General features: G+C 50.1%; 6 protein-coding genes across 6 annotated transcripts; 3 read left to right on the top strand and 3 right to left on the bottom strand.

The window, feature by feature from the left end:
- Positions 1-79: 79 nt before the first annotated feature.
- On the bottom strand, positions 80-2,433 carry EDB91DRAFT_1121823 (uncharacterized protein). Its single transcript, XM_041318253.1, has 4 exons — positions 2,279-2,433; positions 1,786-2,231; positions 1,568-1,735; positions 80-1,516 (listed from the first exon to the last, which is right to left on the bottom strand). Exons 2-4 carry the CDS (start codon positions 2,001-2,003, stop codon positions 250-252), a joined length of 1,653 nt encoding a protein of 550 aa, XP_041179112.1. The 5' UTR covers positions 2,004-2,231; positions 2,279-2,433; the 3' UTR covers positions 80-249.
- Positions 2,434-3,154: 721 nt separating this feature from the next.
- Positions 3,155-5,610, top strand: EDB91DRAFT_169003 (Cys/Met metabolism PLP-dependent enzyme-domain-containing protein). Its single transcript, XM_041326299.1, has 13 exons — positions 3,155-3,275; positions 3,329-3,443; positions 3,494-3,519; positions 3,573-3,615; positions 3,672-3,799; positions 3,851-3,869; positions 3,928-3,946; positions 3,995-4,149; positions 4,201-4,297; positions 4,350-4,415; positions 4,475-4,718; positions 4,767-5,064; positions 5,116-5,610. The coding sequence occupies exons 1-13, from the start codon at positions 3,259-3,261 to the stop codon at positions 5,185-5,187; spliced, it is 1,299 nt and encodes a 432-aa protein (XP_041179113.1). The 5' UTR covers positions 3,155-3,258; the 3' UTR covers positions 5,188-5,610.
- A 12-nt stretch (positions 5,611-5,622) lies between these two features.
- Positions 5,623-7,734, top strand: EDB91DRAFT_1121840 (zinc iron permease). Its single transcript, XM_041318254.1, has 9 exons — positions 5,623-5,858; positions 5,925-6,008; positions 6,074-6,160; positions 6,221-6,332; positions 6,381-6,415; positions 6,469-6,992; positions 7,042-7,117; positions 7,174-7,368; positions 7,433-7,734. The coding sequence occupies exons 1-9, from the start codon at positions 5,816-5,818 to the stop codon at positions 7,624-7,626; spliced, it is 1,350 nt and encodes a 449-aa protein (XP_041179114.1). The 5' UTR covers positions 5,623-5,815; the 3' UTR covers positions 7,627-7,734.
- A 12-nt stretch (positions 7,735-7,746) lies between these two features.
- Positions 7,747-9,583, top strand: EDB91DRAFT_169583 (uncharacterized protein). Its single transcript, XM_041326302.1, has 2 exons — positions 7,747-8,545; positions 8,596-9,583. Exons 1-2 carry the CDS (start codon positions 8,108-8,110, stop codon positions 9,319-9,321), a joined length of 1,164 nt encoding a protein of 387 aa, XP_041179115.1. The 5' UTR covers positions 7,747-8,107; the 3' UTR covers positions 9,322-9,583.
- Positions 9,584-9,844: 261 nt separating this feature from the next.
- On the bottom strand, positions 9,845-12,457 carry EDB91DRAFT_1335437 (uncharacterized protein; the record flags this gene model as incomplete). The annotated part of the gene is made up of 4 exons (XM_041325495.1): positions 12,005-12,457; positions 10,561-11,952; positions 10,364-10,508; positions 9,845-10,227 (listed from the first exon to the last, which is right to left on the bottom strand). Exons 1-4 carry the CDS (start codon positions 12,083-12,085, stop codon positions 9,845-9,847), a joined length of 2,001 nt encoding a protein of 666 aa, XP_041179116.1. The 5' UTR covers positions 12,086-12,457.
- Positions 12,458-14,884: 2,427 nt separating this feature from the next.
- On the bottom strand, positions 14,885-15,982 carry EDB91DRAFT_1236419 (uncharacterized protein; the record flags this gene model as incomplete). Its single annotated transcript, XM_041321454.1, has 2 exons — positions 14,885-15,112; positions 15,197-15,982. The coding sequence occupies 2 exons, from the start codon at positions 15,980-15,982 to the stop codon at positions 14,885-14,887; spliced, it is 1,014 nt and encodes a 337-aa protein (XP_041179117.1).
- Between the last annotated feature and the right edge of the window lie 77 nt (positions 15,983-16,059).

The raw sequence follows: 16,059 nt of genomic DNA on the forward strand, positions 1-16,059 counted from the left end.
CGCTAGAGGGAAAGGGGCTCGGAAAGGGGCTCCAATTGATGTCATTACGCACTAGGAGTTTTCGGCTCACGTGGCTCACCAAGACCCCGAAGTGGTGTACCCAAAAGGCTCGATGCTCTTTTACGTCTTATTGTTATTTCAAGATCTGCATGTTATACATTATGCATGTGTGTATTATCAACTGAGATGGGAGTCAAACGAAGAGAAAATATGTTACTTTACTGATTTTAGATATGATCCCTCCATCCCCTATGCCTTCATCTTAGCTTCAAGTTCATCTCTCTCCAAAGCCACTCTCTCAAACTCCTGATAATCCCAAGCACCCGTGTTCGGCTCGCCCTCCCTCACCCATCCCAGCGCAGCACCCGTCAACCAAGCCACGCGTAAGAACAAGCTCCCATCAAGGAACTCCCACTCCGGCGCCTCGAGCGCCTTGCACTCTCCCTCCGCAAGCTTAAGGCCACCAGGCATCAATGGCGTGTCAGGGCAGCTAATCGCTGGACTCGAGGACAGCGCCTCCGACAAGAAGCCTGCATCACGGTGTCCGTACAGCACAGCAAAGTGTGCAAGCGCACGCTGGCACTTGGGGTGATGCTCATTCGGGTGCACGATCGAGCTCTGTAGGAGCTGGTACCATACGTTGGGGGCCACTGCGTGCGGGCTGTCCACGCTGGGTAGTGCACTTGCTGCCGGTTGAGGTTGAACGCCAGGGGGCGTTGTTGCGTACTTGAAGTGTTCTGGGGACGGGAGGGGCGTAAGCGGTGCGGCGAAGAACTTCCGGAGGGATAGTGCGGGACGTCCACGTACGAGCCACCATGTGATGCTCGTGAGGAAGTGTGCGCGCAAGAGGAGAGATTGGCTGCGGTATGAAAGGTGGGCGCAAAGAGACGGGAGGAAGAGGCACGAGGTGACGCTGTGCATGGTGAAGAAGTCTGCACGATACTCCTCGCTCTCGCCATCCCAGCTACTGACTCCGTACATCAAGGTGCTTGCCCATACGAGCTCCTCGAGGTGACGATTAAAGTCATCCTGGCTGTTGATCTCGCACGTCCACATCTCTGCGTAAGAGTTGATGAGTTCGCCGTGCGACACCAGCATGGCCTCAAATTCATGCTTCTCGAGGATACGTGTCCAGAAACGGCGGTCGGCGAGCATCTGGGAGAGGATCGTGAGCGCGTGCACGTGCGATTTGGGCTTGTACGGAGAGTCTGGGTTTCCGGGGAAAAGCAAGCGGGAAACGAAGACGGTTGCCCGTGCGGGATGAACGCTCGCCTGGGCGAGCCCCTCAGCAAGCATGCCTGGAAGTCCGAATTCCGCGCCATAGCCGGTATGAATGAGGGGGTGGATGAGAATCTCGACAAAGCGGTTCAGCATCTCAGGCTGCTGCTTGCCTGGTGCAAGAGAGGTGTTGATATTGTACTCTGAAGAGAAAATGTACTTTTCAAGGGTGTTTGAGATGGTAAAACCTGGTGCGAGAACTACTTTGTGGAAGTAATCGAGGTATGCATTATAGTAGCTGCGAAGCATTTGTGAGGTCGGTCGGGATACAGGAAATGTTCAGACTCACTTTTCGTCCCCGAGATAGTCATGGAAATTGTCATCCGAGATGACTACATGGTCGGGTGCTTTGAAGGCATCCCGCATGTGGTCGAGGTGCGTATCCTCGTATGCAGCTGTGATCAAAGGGCCAGATGCTCCAAGGGCCCAAATGGCTAGTAAGTGGTGGGCAGCATGACTGGATGGTGTGTCAGGGTTGATCTGCGATGTCATTTGGCAAGTACATACTTGTGGAAACTGTAGTAGTTGAAGAAAACGTGACTGCGCTCGTGGTTATCCTTGAGTGTCTTGAGCAGTGCAGCAGTTGGCCCTGGACCAGCATTGGGTAGACGGGCTGGTGCTAGGACTGATGGAGGGCGTGCTGGAGTAGGAAATAGGCGATTCAGAACATCAGCAGGGGACGGTGCAACCGGGATTGGATTGGCAGGAGGAATTGTGTTGACCATGATTGAGGGGATACTGAGCGGTAAAAGAGTCTGATCTGGTATTTATCAATCAGAGATAGGCTGACAGCGCATGGTAACGATGTCTCTTAGACTTGTCTAGAAAAAGGCTAGCTGGCTCTAGCTGGTGAACCAGGCAGTGACACCGGTGATATCGGACACAGCATATCAGCAATTAGTCTACGGCTGTTGACGGCGACGGCGATGGCGACGCCTCTGTGATCTGCCGAACTGCTAGCGCGTCTTTCGCAATAGTCAGCAAAGGCTCTTCTACGGACCTCCAAGGACGTCCGATCCAATGAGTGAGCCGAACAGCGCCGCAGTATTACTTGGCGACGCGCCGACTAAACGCCTCATGTCATTACCCTCACAAATTTGGAGCACATTACAGTACATTTTTAAAGAATATAAAGCATTTGTGCAATGGCGAGTTTGAAGGAGCTTAGTGAAAAATCTCGGACGGTCCCGTGGAGAGGTAGAGGCTGAGTCGGAAGGCGTCGACTCAGCATCGATATCTGGCGTGACACCCGTGCACTACCTTCCTTGATTTTATGCCTCCGCGACTCTGGAGTGTCAGTCGTGGAAGCATATAATCAACGGCGGGCGCGTTGAGTTATTTGTACCTTTCCATTGTAAGTTACAGTCATGTGCCGTCAACTTATCCGCATCAAGGCTGCCTGGAGGTTTGACTCCGATGGAAGTTGACGACTTCTCATTGAAGAGTTCATCAAAATGACCTTGGAAGTAGAGTGGCTATGTCCAACGTACGTTCTAAAATACCTCTGTCTCAGGAGATTTTCCTGATTTTCAAAAGCCAGATCACGAGCAAGTTTTCTCGCCATCTTGTCAATGATCAGCCTAGCGGGAGTACGGGACGTTGAACATATAAATGGACATTGTATGGACAGCACTGATCTTTGCACCGATGGTCCGCGGTTCTTCGGGGTTCTTCTGGCCACTCTACACTCCATAACTCCAATAATATTGACTCCTCTCAGCTGTCCAAGATCCTTTTTCTCGATGTTCCACCATGTGACAGGATTATCTTGAAGATAGAGGATAGTCCTGAGACAACTTTAGACTCGTGATGATTGATCACATACACAAGTAGTAATACTCGCGTGATTGATCGCCATCACTGGCACCATCCGGACTTGTTTCTTACACACCTCAGAACCTTCAATATCATATATATAGCAGGAACAACCCGCTCAGACCACCTGCCTATCTATCACTCCAAGTATTCAACTGGATTACCATGGCTCAACCTAACAAGTAAGTGTTATCTCCTTTTTTTCGAGGATCGTTGGTAGTAACTTTGGTCGAAGGCCCCAGGAATTCGAGACGCTGCAGTTGCACGCTGGTCAGGTTCCTGATCCCACCACCAACGCTCGCGCAGTTCCCATTTACGCGTCCACGAGCTTCGTCTTTAACGATTCTAACGTTTGTCGCTTTGTACGAAGATTTGACTTAGGGGCTAATCGTAACTTCAGCATGGCGCAGATCTTTTCGGCCTGAAGTCAGTTTCGCTGAGGAACACAAGCGAATCAAACCTAACGGATCATCTTGCAGGGCTTTCGGACACATATATTCTCGTATCGGAAATCCCACTGTTGTATGTGGTTCTTTCATCGATGCTCCCCCACAGCCAAATACTTACCATTCTCATAGGATGTGTTCGAAAACCGAATTGCTGCCCTTGAAGGTGGCGCTGCGGCCATCGCAACGGCCTCCGGTCAGTCTGCACAATTCCTTGCAATTTCGACCATAGCCAGCGCGGGTGACAACATCGTTTCAACGTAAGGCCCAGTCTTTCGGGAACGGAACCCCAACTGACGTATTGACAATAGATCATATCTCTATGGGGGGGTACGTGTTCAATTTGGCAGAATCCAGGTTTTTTTCTGATCTATGGGGGCGCTTGAAGACGTACAACCAGTTCAAAGGTTCGTTTGTCAGTCTTTTACCAGCACTAGAGTTCATGTGGCATGTAGTAACCTTCAAAAAATATGGTATCGGTGTGAAGTTCGTGAACGGCGACGACCCTGCTGGTTTCGCGGCAGCAATCGACGAGAACACGAAGGCAATTTATGTCGAGAGCATCGGTAACCCAAAATACAACGTCGCGCCCATTCCCGAGCTGGCGAAAGTGCGCATACCAATCAATGTTGATGGATCGCTACTCATGTAAGCCCAACAGGTTGCACATGATCATGGTATCCCCTTAATCGTGGACAATACGTTTGGAATGGGAGGATACCTCATCAAACCCATCGAGTTGGGCGCAGACATTGTTGGTGAGCATCATCCCTTAAGTTGACGATCGCAGCTCATCAGTATGGTCATCAGTGCACAGCGCAACCAAGTGGATTGGAGGCCACGGAACAACGATCGCAGGTGTCGTGATCGACTCGGGTGCGTCTATTCCCCGATCGCTTTTCAGCTGAATGTCTTATTTTTTCTTCTTCTGATAGGCAAATTTAACTGGGCACGCTCCGGCAAGTTCCCATCGTTTACGTCTCCCTCTGAGGGATACCACGGCATGATCTTTAGCGACACATTCGGTGCTCTCGCTTTCGCTGTCAAGCTTCGCGTGGAGCTACTCCGTGATTTGGGTCCAGCTCTGAACCCATTCGCTGCGTTCTTGCTCATTCAAGGTCTTGAGACGCTCAGCTTGAGGGCTCAGAGGCACTCCGACAACGCTTTGGCGCTTGCTCAGTGAGTTGCTCCGCACTCGATCCATGGAGAAACTCTCATTGTTTCTAGGTGGCTGTCAAAACACGAGAAGGTCGCATGGGTTTCTTATCTCGGTCTGGAGAATCACCCCTATCATCAGAGCGCAAAGCAGCTTCTCCGCCCAAACGCCTTTGGCGGTGTTCTCAGCTTCGGAATCAAGGGTGACGTCAGCGTCGCGAGCAAGGTTGTAGACAGCTTGAAATTAGCTAGTCATCTCGCAAACGTCGGTGATGCGAAGACTCTTGTCATCCACCCTGCGACGACGACGCACCAACAGCTCACTGATGAAGAGCAGTTGTCTTCGGGAGTCACGCATGATCTCATCCGGGTGCGTGAGGTCTCCTAATGGAGATGTTTTTTGACTGATTGTTCTGGGCAGGTGTCCGTGGGCATCGAACACATCAATGACATCATCGCGGACTTTGATCAGGCTTTGAAGGTTGCCCCTTGATGTTGATGGTCGTTTAGGAAGAGGGAAAGGAATATGTACCATTGTGTAACAAGACGGTCGTCAAAAGTTCTATGAACTGATTTATTCAAAAACTACTCCACGGCTACTCAGATAAGTAACCAATCACGTAGGGGCTGATTGATGGTTAGGAACTTATATACTCTTATATGGTATTTTTGAGTGAATCTGATGAACAAACGGATAAGAACCAGGTCCAAACTAGAGAGCCAAGTCGCGAAAAGCGCTCTTCTTAGTCGCTTCCAGTCTCTTTTTCTTTAGTCCAAAGCGAGCTCAATCGAGCTGCGGGGAGAATTTATTCTTGGGTTACAGTCCCTCCCAAATCGAAAGTCGTTGGCCCGTGGACCGCTTGAGTGCTGTACTGTACAGAATTACGAGGGTAAACGCACAGAGGTGTAAACGCAGAGAGTTGTGTGACGTAATACTGTCATGCCAGTGACTGGGGAGGTCCCCAAAGTGGAATCGTTGGTATAGAAGATGGCCTTTGCAACCTTCCTGTATGACTGCCACCTCTAACCTACTTAAATATTTCCCTTGGATTTGAAGGGCAGACCACTACTAGTCTACGCTCCACGACAGCTTCGCAGCATTGGGGACCTTCAGGATCATAATGACAGCATTAGAATTTGGTGATCCCCCAATTGGGTACTACGGTGCAGCGTCCCACTCAAGCTTGAAGTCTAGGCGCTTCACCGTACTCACTATCTTTGTTTATACAGACGTGTCAAGTATGCATTCGCATATACAAGATGTGCGTTCGCGGGTCAGCGCGATGTGTATCATATTTGTTGTGTCTCTTTTTGGTGCGTCACTAGTGTCCTCCTAAGCAGCAGCCTCTCTCGCGGTACTAGTGACTGTTTATTACTAGCATCATCATTCCCTTCTATTTCAAAGCGCCTCACATTTCTTCAAATACCTCGTATCGTGTTTTTCATTGGAAAACACTTCGGAACTGGTGAGCGATAATCAGTGTGGACGTCTCCTCATCCCACTCTGACGATATAAATGACATTAGGTGTCATCTTATCCACAGCGTTCGTTCATCTCCTTCAAGAATCCTTTGAAGCTTTAAGCGATCCAATTTTACGCTCTCGCTCGAGGATAGGAGATTTTACTGGTCTTATTGTGTGCGTTCCCCTTGCGTACTCTCTGTCACAACTATAATTGTTATCCAGACTGACCTCGCTTTTGTCCATTTTCTTGATTGAATGTGCGTGTCCACCCCGCCAAAAATTGAAAGCCCTCACTGACCGGTTTTGTCAGATGTATCCACCTCATACGTGGACCGTCTTCAGTCATACAATTCACCACTTCCATCCCCAGAATCGACTACCCCGGTAATTTCGTCGACACCTATCTCCGCCAGTCCTACACGCCAATTCGATACGCCTAAGCCACCAGAAAGTCGCACTTCCCAATCCGAACAGACGCATCTCATACATTCTCATACCTCAAAAAGCCCTCGACGTACGCGATCGTTCTCGTACGGATCTACAAGTGAGCAGCATAGGCACGACTCCTATTTCTTCGAGGGGCATCATAGACACGAATCTAGGTGTTCCCATGATACACACCATGAACGCGGCTTGAAGCTGTCATCATCATACGGCCCAGAGGAACTCGGACAGGGTATTGCGACAGGCGTTGGGAACGCACATGATCGGGAGCTGCATGCTGGGAACGGGCATTCACATACGTTCGATTCTGAAATAGCTGATGGACGATTGGAGAACGGCGAACCTGGAGAGGTTAAAGTTGGGAAGAAGAGGCAAATTGTCGGTATTCTTGTGCGTATTTCACTTACTCAAACCTCTCGTGGATTGATTCGCTTTCTAGGTTTTACAATTAGGCATCATGATCCATTCCGTCGTCATAGGTCTAACATTAGCAATAACTTCGGGTTCCGAGTTCAGTGCGTAGTTTTATTGTCATGGCTTGATTGATATCGAGTCTAAATTTTAATTACAGCGTCACTACTCGTGGCTATCATCTTTCACCAGCTTTTCGAGGGGCTATCGCTCGGCATTCGGATAGCATCTCTTCCGGATGGAAGCAGCAAATATATGACCATTTTGCGATCTACTCTTACCATGCTCTTTGCAGTCACAAACCCTGCAGGCATCGTTATTGGTCTCCTGGTGTTCAGGCGTGATCACGACGTCAGTACGTACCACTGCAATATAATATCTCCTTGTTCCCTGTTCTGACGTGGCCTTACTTTTGACAGCGGATATGCTCCTCACCCAGGGAATCATGTCCGCAATATCTGCAGGGATGTTGATGTATGCCGCGTGTGTGGAGATGCTTGCAGGGGACTTCGTGATGGATCCCATTCTGTGGCGCAGCGAGCTTTGGAAACAGGCACTTGCATTGGCAAGCTTGGGAGCGGGAGTGACAGCTATGGCACTCGTGGGGACGTGATGGTCAGCTTAACTGACTTGATCAAACGCGTGCCAAAACCTCTTGAATAGTAACCTCCCGTTACTTATCTCTCTATTAGTATCTTGAAATGGCATCTGTTTTGCTATTGTTGTTGGCATGATTAAACACTGACATCGACTATCTGAGCTTAGTGAGTGGGGCATGGGTGTACGTCGGACAAACTTCGGCGCTTGCTGTCATGCACACATACTAGGCAGTTGAAATGTTGAAAACTATGTGGCAATCGGAAATAATGTTCTGGTCCATGGCGTCCTACCGTTCGTCGATAAGTAACTCACCACTCAAATCCATGTAACCCCTCGCGCGCATTAACTTTTCCCCTGGCACATCTTTCCAGACGTGTAGTAGCCTAGGAAAGGAAATTACACTGATCAGATACTACCCCTTGATATTAATATGCGTGCGGTGCGTGCTTCTGCTTCTGCTTCTGCTTCTACACCCACTATCACACCTGTTCTACATGCCTACGTGGACAATCATCTCACCCTGCGAGGACGACTATGACCATCCAATGCGCATGAACATATTCCGGGTCATGAAAACTGTCTACCGCATGTTGGACTCGCCAAATGAGCCCTCCACAGTCGGCGAAGGAAAACACATCGCGACCCTCGGATATGCAGGTTCACAAGAAAAGCCAGGACCTCCCGACCTATCAAGTCTTGTCATCCATTTCCGTCTCTCCACACAGACTGTTACGCACTTTGTTGTCGTGTTTTGCGACCAGCAGATCGAAGACAGGGTGCAAAACGTGTGCATTTCCGTCCCATGCGAGCTTACGCCGATCATGACGGACATCTATGAGTTTGTAGCTGCGAGATCGATCTCCTCTCGTGGGTTAAACCCAGCAGAGGAGTGTGACCTTGCACATAGGATATGGAAGCAGCTGCAAGTAGAGGTGAGGGCTGATCCCCCATCCATTATCACGGTGTGAATGAACTGCAGTAGAAATACCATAAGCGCCTTTTACAGCAGGGGGTTGTTAGTGACATAGACATTGCCTTTTCACGACCAGGCTCTCCGCGATGTCCTATATGTGACTCCAATCTTATCCACTGCAACAGCTGTCAAGTTGCATCGTGCGAGTCGAATGAATGTCGGGGATCTTCTGAACCCCCGCTCGCGCGGTGTAGCAGACATCAAAAGGAGGCGTTATGTTTTCCATGCCTTGAAGAGCAGGAGTCCCAGCCGGAGATAGAGAAGTGTCCTGGGTGCAAATCTTGGTGCTGCACGATGGATATGTCATTGTGCAGTGGCCACCCCATCAACGTCCTGCCTATTCTTCGCATACCCGGCAGCGAGTCCATACCTCCCGGGCTGATCGTTGCCTACACTCAATCCGCACGCGCTCACCCTCCAAAGCGCGGTTCCTGCATGGAATGCGAGCTACCCGGCTGGCGGAGCTGCAACAGCAATCTATGTTGGTCTCATACGATCTGCCCGGAGTGCGCGAGCAGTGGTATGACGTGTCTGTGCCAGGAAGTGTGGGCATGCGACCTCTGCGCGGAGTATAACCCAGGCGTCTTCATCCGCTGTCCGCGTTGCAACCGGCCATTCTGCTGCGCTTGCTCATATATCGAAGAATGCCAACAGTGCCACCGCACAAACCTCTGCTACGACTGTGCCGAAGAAGAGTCGGGCGGGAATGACGAGGCGGACGGTGGAATTTCCTAGATTCGTTGCTTCATGTGGGAATTGTCGGGCGAGGGTATGCGATCGCTGCGTGTTACAGTGGTCTCCAGCCAATTCATGTCCGGGGTGCTTGCGGCAACTTTGCCCGTCGTGCTATTCGTTATGTGATGAATGTAAGCAGTTTATTGACCATGATGATAGCGGATTTAGCAGTGAGGACACCGACATTAGCATTGATGTATAAGTACCCCTGTTAGCATCACGATTTGCTTTCATGTGGAGATCTGTACGATAGAAAAGAAGACAGGAACGAAATGATGATTGTGTGATTTTTGAGTAAGTGACCTACACGCGTCGTGACTATACAAAATGGCCCCCATTTATACACATCACTTCGGATGCCAACGCACAGAAAACATTCAATCAACGAGATCATGTATACTGCACAGAGTGAAAAAGGCCTGCAGTCAACGAAGGCTGCCAGACATACGACATTAGAATGTCAAACCTCATAACCCTGATCCTCGGATCAATCCGCGTCATCCAATGACTCTGAACCATGATCTTATTCAGAGTCCGGATCACCTTGCGATTCCGAATCATAGTCTTCATCTTCATCCCCAGAAACGCATGGCTCATCATCCGAAAGATACTGGCACTCGAATGCCATATTCAATGCCGTGCTTGGGCTGAACAGCATAAACTTCGAATTCCCCAGATGGACCTTAACCACTGAAAACATATATCCTTTCGGTGGCGAGTCGCTTCGCTCGCGAATCTCGTCAGAAATCTCTGGCCATATGGGGTCTTTACCGGGGAACTGCTCAACCTTGTGTAGGGGCAGCACGTGGATCTCCGTCGGGAACACAGTCATGTCGAGCATGAGTACGAGTTTATTGCTGAATGCAGGGAACTGTTGCCGTGCTTTACGAATGTGGGTTTCCACATCTTTAGGCCATTCCCGAGATCACGCTAGTTTCAATGCCTGCGATGACTTGGAGACTTTGGCGGATATCGCGTGATCCCCACGGTCCCTGATAACGATTCGATCGAGAACACGTGAGACAAAAACGAAGAGACTCACCGACAGTGCACCTCAGAACTTGACACCATTTCTTGTGTCCACTGCGCCAAGCAGCCCTTTGGCATTTATCCGAACAATAAAGTAATATCAAGCAGCCTGAGCACCGGCGCTTTTTGTTGACAAACCCGGATGCGCGCATCCGACACTGGCACCCAGATCAGCATCCACACAATGAAACTACTAGAGATGAAGCGTACTCCTGGACCACTGCACCTGTATTCATAGAAGTTTATAGGCTCTATATTGCGCTGTCTGATAGCATCGGTACTGGCTGTCAGGACAAGGCTGAGAGCAATCCCTAAGCCTTCGTCGCGTATCACTGGTTTTTCTATAGGAGAATTTTCCATGAGGAACCAGTGTCGGAAAATAGAAGTGGTGACTCGGTGGTATATGAAAAATGTGGCCAGAAGGAAGAGTAACTCTACGTCACCCATGCGGCCACGGGGCGGGTGATCACGACGGTCGGCGTGAGCAGGGCAAACAACCGCCTTCATCAAGGTTTTGAGGAGGCCAGCATCAAGTGCCTGGCATACGCCTGTTATCCCGTCGTCTGCATCGCGAATAGCAGATGCAATGTATGAATAGCCCGTCCACAGCACTTGCTGCCTGATTGCTAGCCCCAGGTGTGGATGGAAATCGATTTCCTCGTTTACTTGCACCAAGATCCTCGGCGAGATCCGAGTGATCGCGTCTACCACTGTAGGAATAGAACCTCGACTGATAAGTTGTGCGCGGCACGAAGCATCTTGGCGACTGATGGTCTGGAGAAACTGGAAGGAATAACGGAGACCGGTGGTGAAGAGATGGAGGTATTTTACACTCTGATCACGTGCCGTCCACGATCGAGGTTCTGGTACATCAACAGCATCTCTGACAATACGACGGATGTATTTAAGAAGGGTGATGACAACGGGCTTCACCCCTCCGGCAGCGTGAATATAATTCGATAGCGGAAGAGTGATTTTGTCTGGATCTTCAGATTCAGATACGCAAACATAGTTTGTTAGCGCAAAAGAGGCCCGGAGCATCGAAACAAGGCCGTCCTTTGTATTTCCAGGGTCGCCTTTGAGTACATCTCCCTTAAGATTTCCGATCAATATCCATAACTGTGCTACAAAGTGCTGGACAGAAACGGAAGACCGGAGCGTGTGACGCCCTTCCTCGGAGTTGTGGCAGATGAGTGTGAGCGGGTATGTGGACAACTTTGCAGCATCAAACATGCTGCAAAGATCGGGGTGCGGAGGAGCAAGTGAGACGTCATAAGGAGGGGGGAGGCAATTTCGAGCGAAGAACTGCATCCATGGGTATATTTGCTCCCACCTCGCCACAATATGCTTCGTCACAGATTCGTCACGACCATCATAAGAGGCGTCAGAGCAAATCTTCAGCAGGCCTGAGAGAGCCCACTTCGCACGCAAGATGGTAGGAGAAGTCCTGGAATTGATGGAGTTTGGTACTTGAACTGAGTGAAGCGTTGCATGAAAGACGGGCACCAAGCAAGAAAAATGGGAAGTATTTTTGAGCGGGATAAAGTCAACCAGTGCTGCCAGATCTATAATAGATCCCTGTAGAGCCTTCTTTGCTGCGAGCTCGAGTGAATGTTAGTGATGATATCGATTTTTATATGATAAGGGACCTAACTTGCGTTGCAACCGGCAGGGACTTCAGTGCTTGCATTTCGTCCATACTGAGCTGCAAGCTTGATGCCATCGGGGCGGCCATGAGGAGTGGCTATGGGCCCTGTACAGTGCGGTGGAGTGCAGGTGGAAATTGGTGATGATTGGTAAGTAGAATATGCCGTGATTGGCAATGTTGCACCCCGATCACGAAAGCCTTAGCCTCGTGTAACTCAACAGTGCCACCGCCCGAGCCTCTACTATGACTGCGCTGAAGAAGAGTCGGATGCGGACGACGAGGTGATGGTGGAAGTGGAACGTCCTAAATCCGTCGCGTCATGCGATGTGGTCACTGGATTTTCCTGCGCGATGTGCGCTTTGCCCGTCTGCGATGGCTGTGTGAGTGATGATGATAGTGGATGTAAACGTATTACCCCTGTTAACATCACGCGTTGCTTTCATGTTGAGATATATGTATAATGGAAGGAGCGATTGCAACCCTGAAAGAACTCCAAAAACATTGATTGATTTTGTGCACGTGACCAAGACGCGTCGCAAATGGGCAAACAAAGCAAAATAGCCCCCATTCATATGCGCTTTGTTGTCTGTCATCCACCACCCTAACTTTCAGTATTTCCATAAACTAAGACTGAACACATCCATCCTCATGGCAGCGCCTTTGATGGAGCGACTCAGACGAACTGTGGAGATGACCATCTCAGCCACGCTGGCCACTGCTGAAATGGTCATATTCGAGGTTCCACAGACACTCTTCCAACTTCTGGGTAGGATTACCTTGTATTCGTTCTTCTTTCCTTTCCACCTGGCCTTCTTTGTCTACCGCAGCACCAAACAGTCGAGTGAGAATACAAGAGCATCTCACCAGCCGAAGGAGCCTCGAGGGTCAACTCGCGATTATCGTTTCTCATCGATGAAGAAGCAAAAGCCCGCGAAACGCATTCTTGGCGAGATCATCTCTCCACAGAACGAGAAGGATACCACCTTTGATGCTAACATATCGTTTTCGACTTCGATGTCCTCATCCGAAACTACGGGGCACTCTTCGAGTAACACCTCTGTGGCAACGCTTGTCGAAGTAAGGCTCATGGACGTCTAAATAGCTAAAGAGGCTGACCTCCCCTCACAGCAGACTAACCTATCGAAGAAAGCCGTACATGCCTACCCTACAATGCCACTTCCCACCAAAAAACACGGCACGGCCGTCCCCGACAGTGCTTGGGACGCCTTGAATTCCACCCAGTCTCGCAGGCTCCGTCGCATCCGAGCACGCGCAAAATGCAAAGAAGAGCACGGGATGTCACTGAACCAAGTCAAGAGGAAGGCGTCAAAAGCTACAAAGACATCGAAGGAAGACAAAGAAAACGCCAAGGGAAACGACCTGGAATACGAACTGGACATCGACAAGCAAGACAAACAGGGAGGTGTCAAGGACAACGGCAAGGAAGACAGCCAGGAATCTGTCAAGGAAGAATATAACGAGAGTGCCAAGGACGACAACACAGAAAATTGCAATGAAGGCATCGCGGAAGATGTCGCGGAAGACCATGAGGAAGTATACGAAAAAGAAGGCGTCGAGGAAGACTTTACGAAAGACGGTGATGATTTAACGGACTCCAAAGACGAAGGCATCGAGGAAAACATCACGGTAGACGACTACAGGAGTGTCCAGGAAACTGTTGCGATGGACGAAAATGAAGGCGCCGATATAGATCTCATAGAAAGCGGCGACGAACGCCCCGAGGAAGATGTCAAGGAAGAGCACGACGAAGTCACCGATGAAGAAGATAACGAAGGCCGCACGAAAAACGTAGCAGACGGCGCATGCGAATCCGCACCTCCGATACAACACCATACTCATACTCTGCATCAGCAAGCCGGAACCATCATGGTCCCCTCGCTTGTCAAGGGCTGGCCCCATGTATTGCTATCCGACGAACGCGTCGAGGAAGAGACCGAGGGAATCCCCTCGCTTGTCACGGGCCGGCCCCCTGTCTTGTTACACGATGAACGCGTCGAAGAAGATATCGCTCCGCGTCAACAGGACAGGACCCAGGAAATCCCCTCGCTTGTCACGGGCTGGCCCCTTGTCTTGTTATCCGACAAACGCGTCGAGAAAAATGTCACTGCGCGTCAACAGGACAGGACCCAGGAAATCCCATCACTTGTCGCGGGCTGGCCCCCTGTCTTGTTATCCGACAAACGCGTCGAGGAAAATGTCACTCCGCGTCAACAAGACAGGACGAAGGGAATCCCCTCGCTTGTCACGGGCTGGCCCCCTGTCTTGCTATCGCAATCTATCATCGATAAGCTGGACCTCGTCGATTTCAGGATCTTGAAGCTGGAGTACGAATATCACCTATGGAATGCACGAGAACTTCGCAGTGTGCGTTTCGTTTAGTGTGGTGGAGAGAGTCCCGAGTCCCGACAGGATGTACAACATCATATATCGATACCCCTTGACCTTGCTAGTGGATATTTAACGGAGGAAGTAGATCTGCCTTGATGCCAATGTATTTTTGCGAACTGTATTTCTTGACTGATGTATTGTCGATAATTTTTTCCATCTCGCGCCTGTATAGTATTTGCAAGGAGAGCTGTCTCCGAAATGCCTTTCGTTCTACTTCATGTCAGTACATCAGCCGTTGAGATATCCTAGAAAAGACGCTCTTCGACCAACCATCCGAATAACGCGACTTGAAAGAATCGTTGTCACCAAGATGACCTGCGCCAGTGCACTCTCCTATCATCATCGTACGGGTTCTTCCCTTCTACGAGCGACGGCCCCTGATGTGCCCTTCTCTATCCTTCAAGCTCTGTCGACACCGGTACCCAGCTAATGCAAGACCGTGATGGTTTAGTCAGTTCTGTGAAGCTTATGAATGCCTTACTCCTCGCTATCTCTAAGACATGCCCAGTTCTTGTCCTTTTGGAACCACACCAGTCCCTTGGGAAGGATGATGGTCTGTAGGGTGGGACAGGCTTTGCTCCACGCTTCCGCGATGATCTTTTCATTACTGGAGGTAGCATCAAATTGGCGGGCCGGAGCCATGAACGTGATGTATTTCAGAGACTTGAACTGCGCAAGACTCGAGCCAAGATCGAGCAGGGTGTCCTGTAAGCAATAAGCAAACGAAGGATGAGATAGCTTCATGCATAGAATGAAAAACTCACATGGGTGTAAGTGCGACATGAGAACCACGAGATGGAAGGCCTCGAGGTGAGGTAGACGGTCTGCGATGAGGGGAAGGAGTGTGACTGGGGGGTCGCTTTCGAAGCTCATGACAGTAAGCCTCTTTATCGCTGTAGACGGTAGTAACAGCGTGTCGAGGGATGTAGAGACGTCCCCAGGGTAAAGCGACATCGAGACGCTCTCCACGGGTCTGCCTCTCAAGACCTCCCCGATGATATTAGGGTACGACAGCACCGTCCTGAAATGCTCCAGCTTCGGGAGCGCCTTGGGCTCTAGCTCGAAGTCATACTCCTTATTGAACCCCCTCAGACAGAGCTCTGTTATCCTCGGCTGCCCAGCCAAGAATCTCGCTAGCGAGCGGTCACACCGCATGGACGATGTGAAGGTCGTGAGCGAGAAGGAGCACCCCTCAAATATCCATGCAACATCGGTTGCGTTGTCTGTTTGGGAGAAATCAAGGATAAGCGTCGTGAGTGATTCGAGTCGTTGAAGTGCGCGATGTAAGAGGTGGAGGAAATTGGTGGTGAGAAGGTTGTTGGCAAAATCGAGATCAATGGAACGGACGTGTTGGGAATATGTGTCGTTGTAGGCAAGGGTCTTTACGAGCCGCACGGCCTGGACTGACGACGTCTCCGATATGGAACGGTAGAGCGCACGAGAGGCTACGTTATTGAATAGGGAGTTGCTGCCAAGGACTGGGATCAGTTCGGTACGTTCGAGGTGATCAAAGATGAGCTCAAGGGTCTCGACAGGTAATACAGAGGATATCAAGCGCGAATTTGGTCTGTCCATGATCGGTGCTTCTGGCTTGGGAGTCTGTTTCCTGAAGTCCTTGGCTGTTGAAAAGTTGATGAGATCAAGAATCTACT

This window comes from Suillus paluster, assembly GCF_016628075.1.
Source record: "Suillus paluster strain FC165 chromosome Unknown EDB91scaffold_15, whole genome shotgun sequence".
Classification (NCBI taxonomy): Eukaryota; Fungi; Basidiomycota; class Agaricomycetes; order Boletales; family Suillaceae; genus Suillus; species Suillus paluster.

Excerpts from the sequence above, each read along its gene's own strand:
- EDB91DRAFT_1121823 (XM_041318253.1), bottom strand. The coding sequence starts at position 2,003 with ATGGTCAACACAATTCCTCCTGCCAATCCAATCCCGGTTGCACCGTCC. Across the intron at positions 1,736-1,785 it reads AACTACTACAGTTTCCACAA|TCATGCTGCCCACCACTTAC; the intron begins GTATGTACTTGC and ends CACACCATCCAG. Across the intron at positions 1,517-1,567 it reads GACTATCTCGGGGACGAAAA|CTACTATAATGCATACCTCG; the intron begins GTGAGTCTGAAC and ends AATGCTTCGCAG.
- EDB91DRAFT_169003 (XM_041326299.1), top strand. Across the intron at positions 3,520-3,572 it reads GCAGATCTTTTCGGCCTGAA|GGCTTTCGGACACATATATT; the intron begins GTCAGTTTCGCT and ends ATCATCTTGCAG. Across the intron at positions 4,719-4,766 it reads AACGCTTTGGCGCTTGCTCA|GTGGCTGTCAAAACACGAGA; the intron begins GTGAGTTGCTCC and ends CATTGTTTCTAG.
- EDB91DRAFT_1121840 (XM_041318254.1), top strand. The coding sequence starts at position 5,816 with ATGACAGCATTAGAATTTGGTGATCCCCCAATTGGGTACTACG. Across the intron at positions 6,993-7,041 it reads GGCAAATTGTCGGTATTCTT|GTTTTACAATTAGGCATCAT; the intron begins GTGCGTATTTCA and ends TTCGCTTTCTAG. Across the intron at positions 7,369-7,432 it reads CAGGCGTGATCACGACGTCA|CGGATATGCTCCTCACCCAG; the intron begins GTACGTACCACT and ends TACTTTTGACAG.
- EDB91DRAFT_169583 (XM_041326302.1), top strand. The coding sequence starts at position 8,108 with ATGCCTACGTGGACAATCATCTCACCCTGCGAGGACGACTATGACCAT. Across the intron at positions 8,546-8,595 it reads GGAAGCAGCTGCAAGTAGAG|AAATACCATAAGCGCCTTTT; the intron begins GTGAGGGCTGAT and ends GAACTGCAGTAG.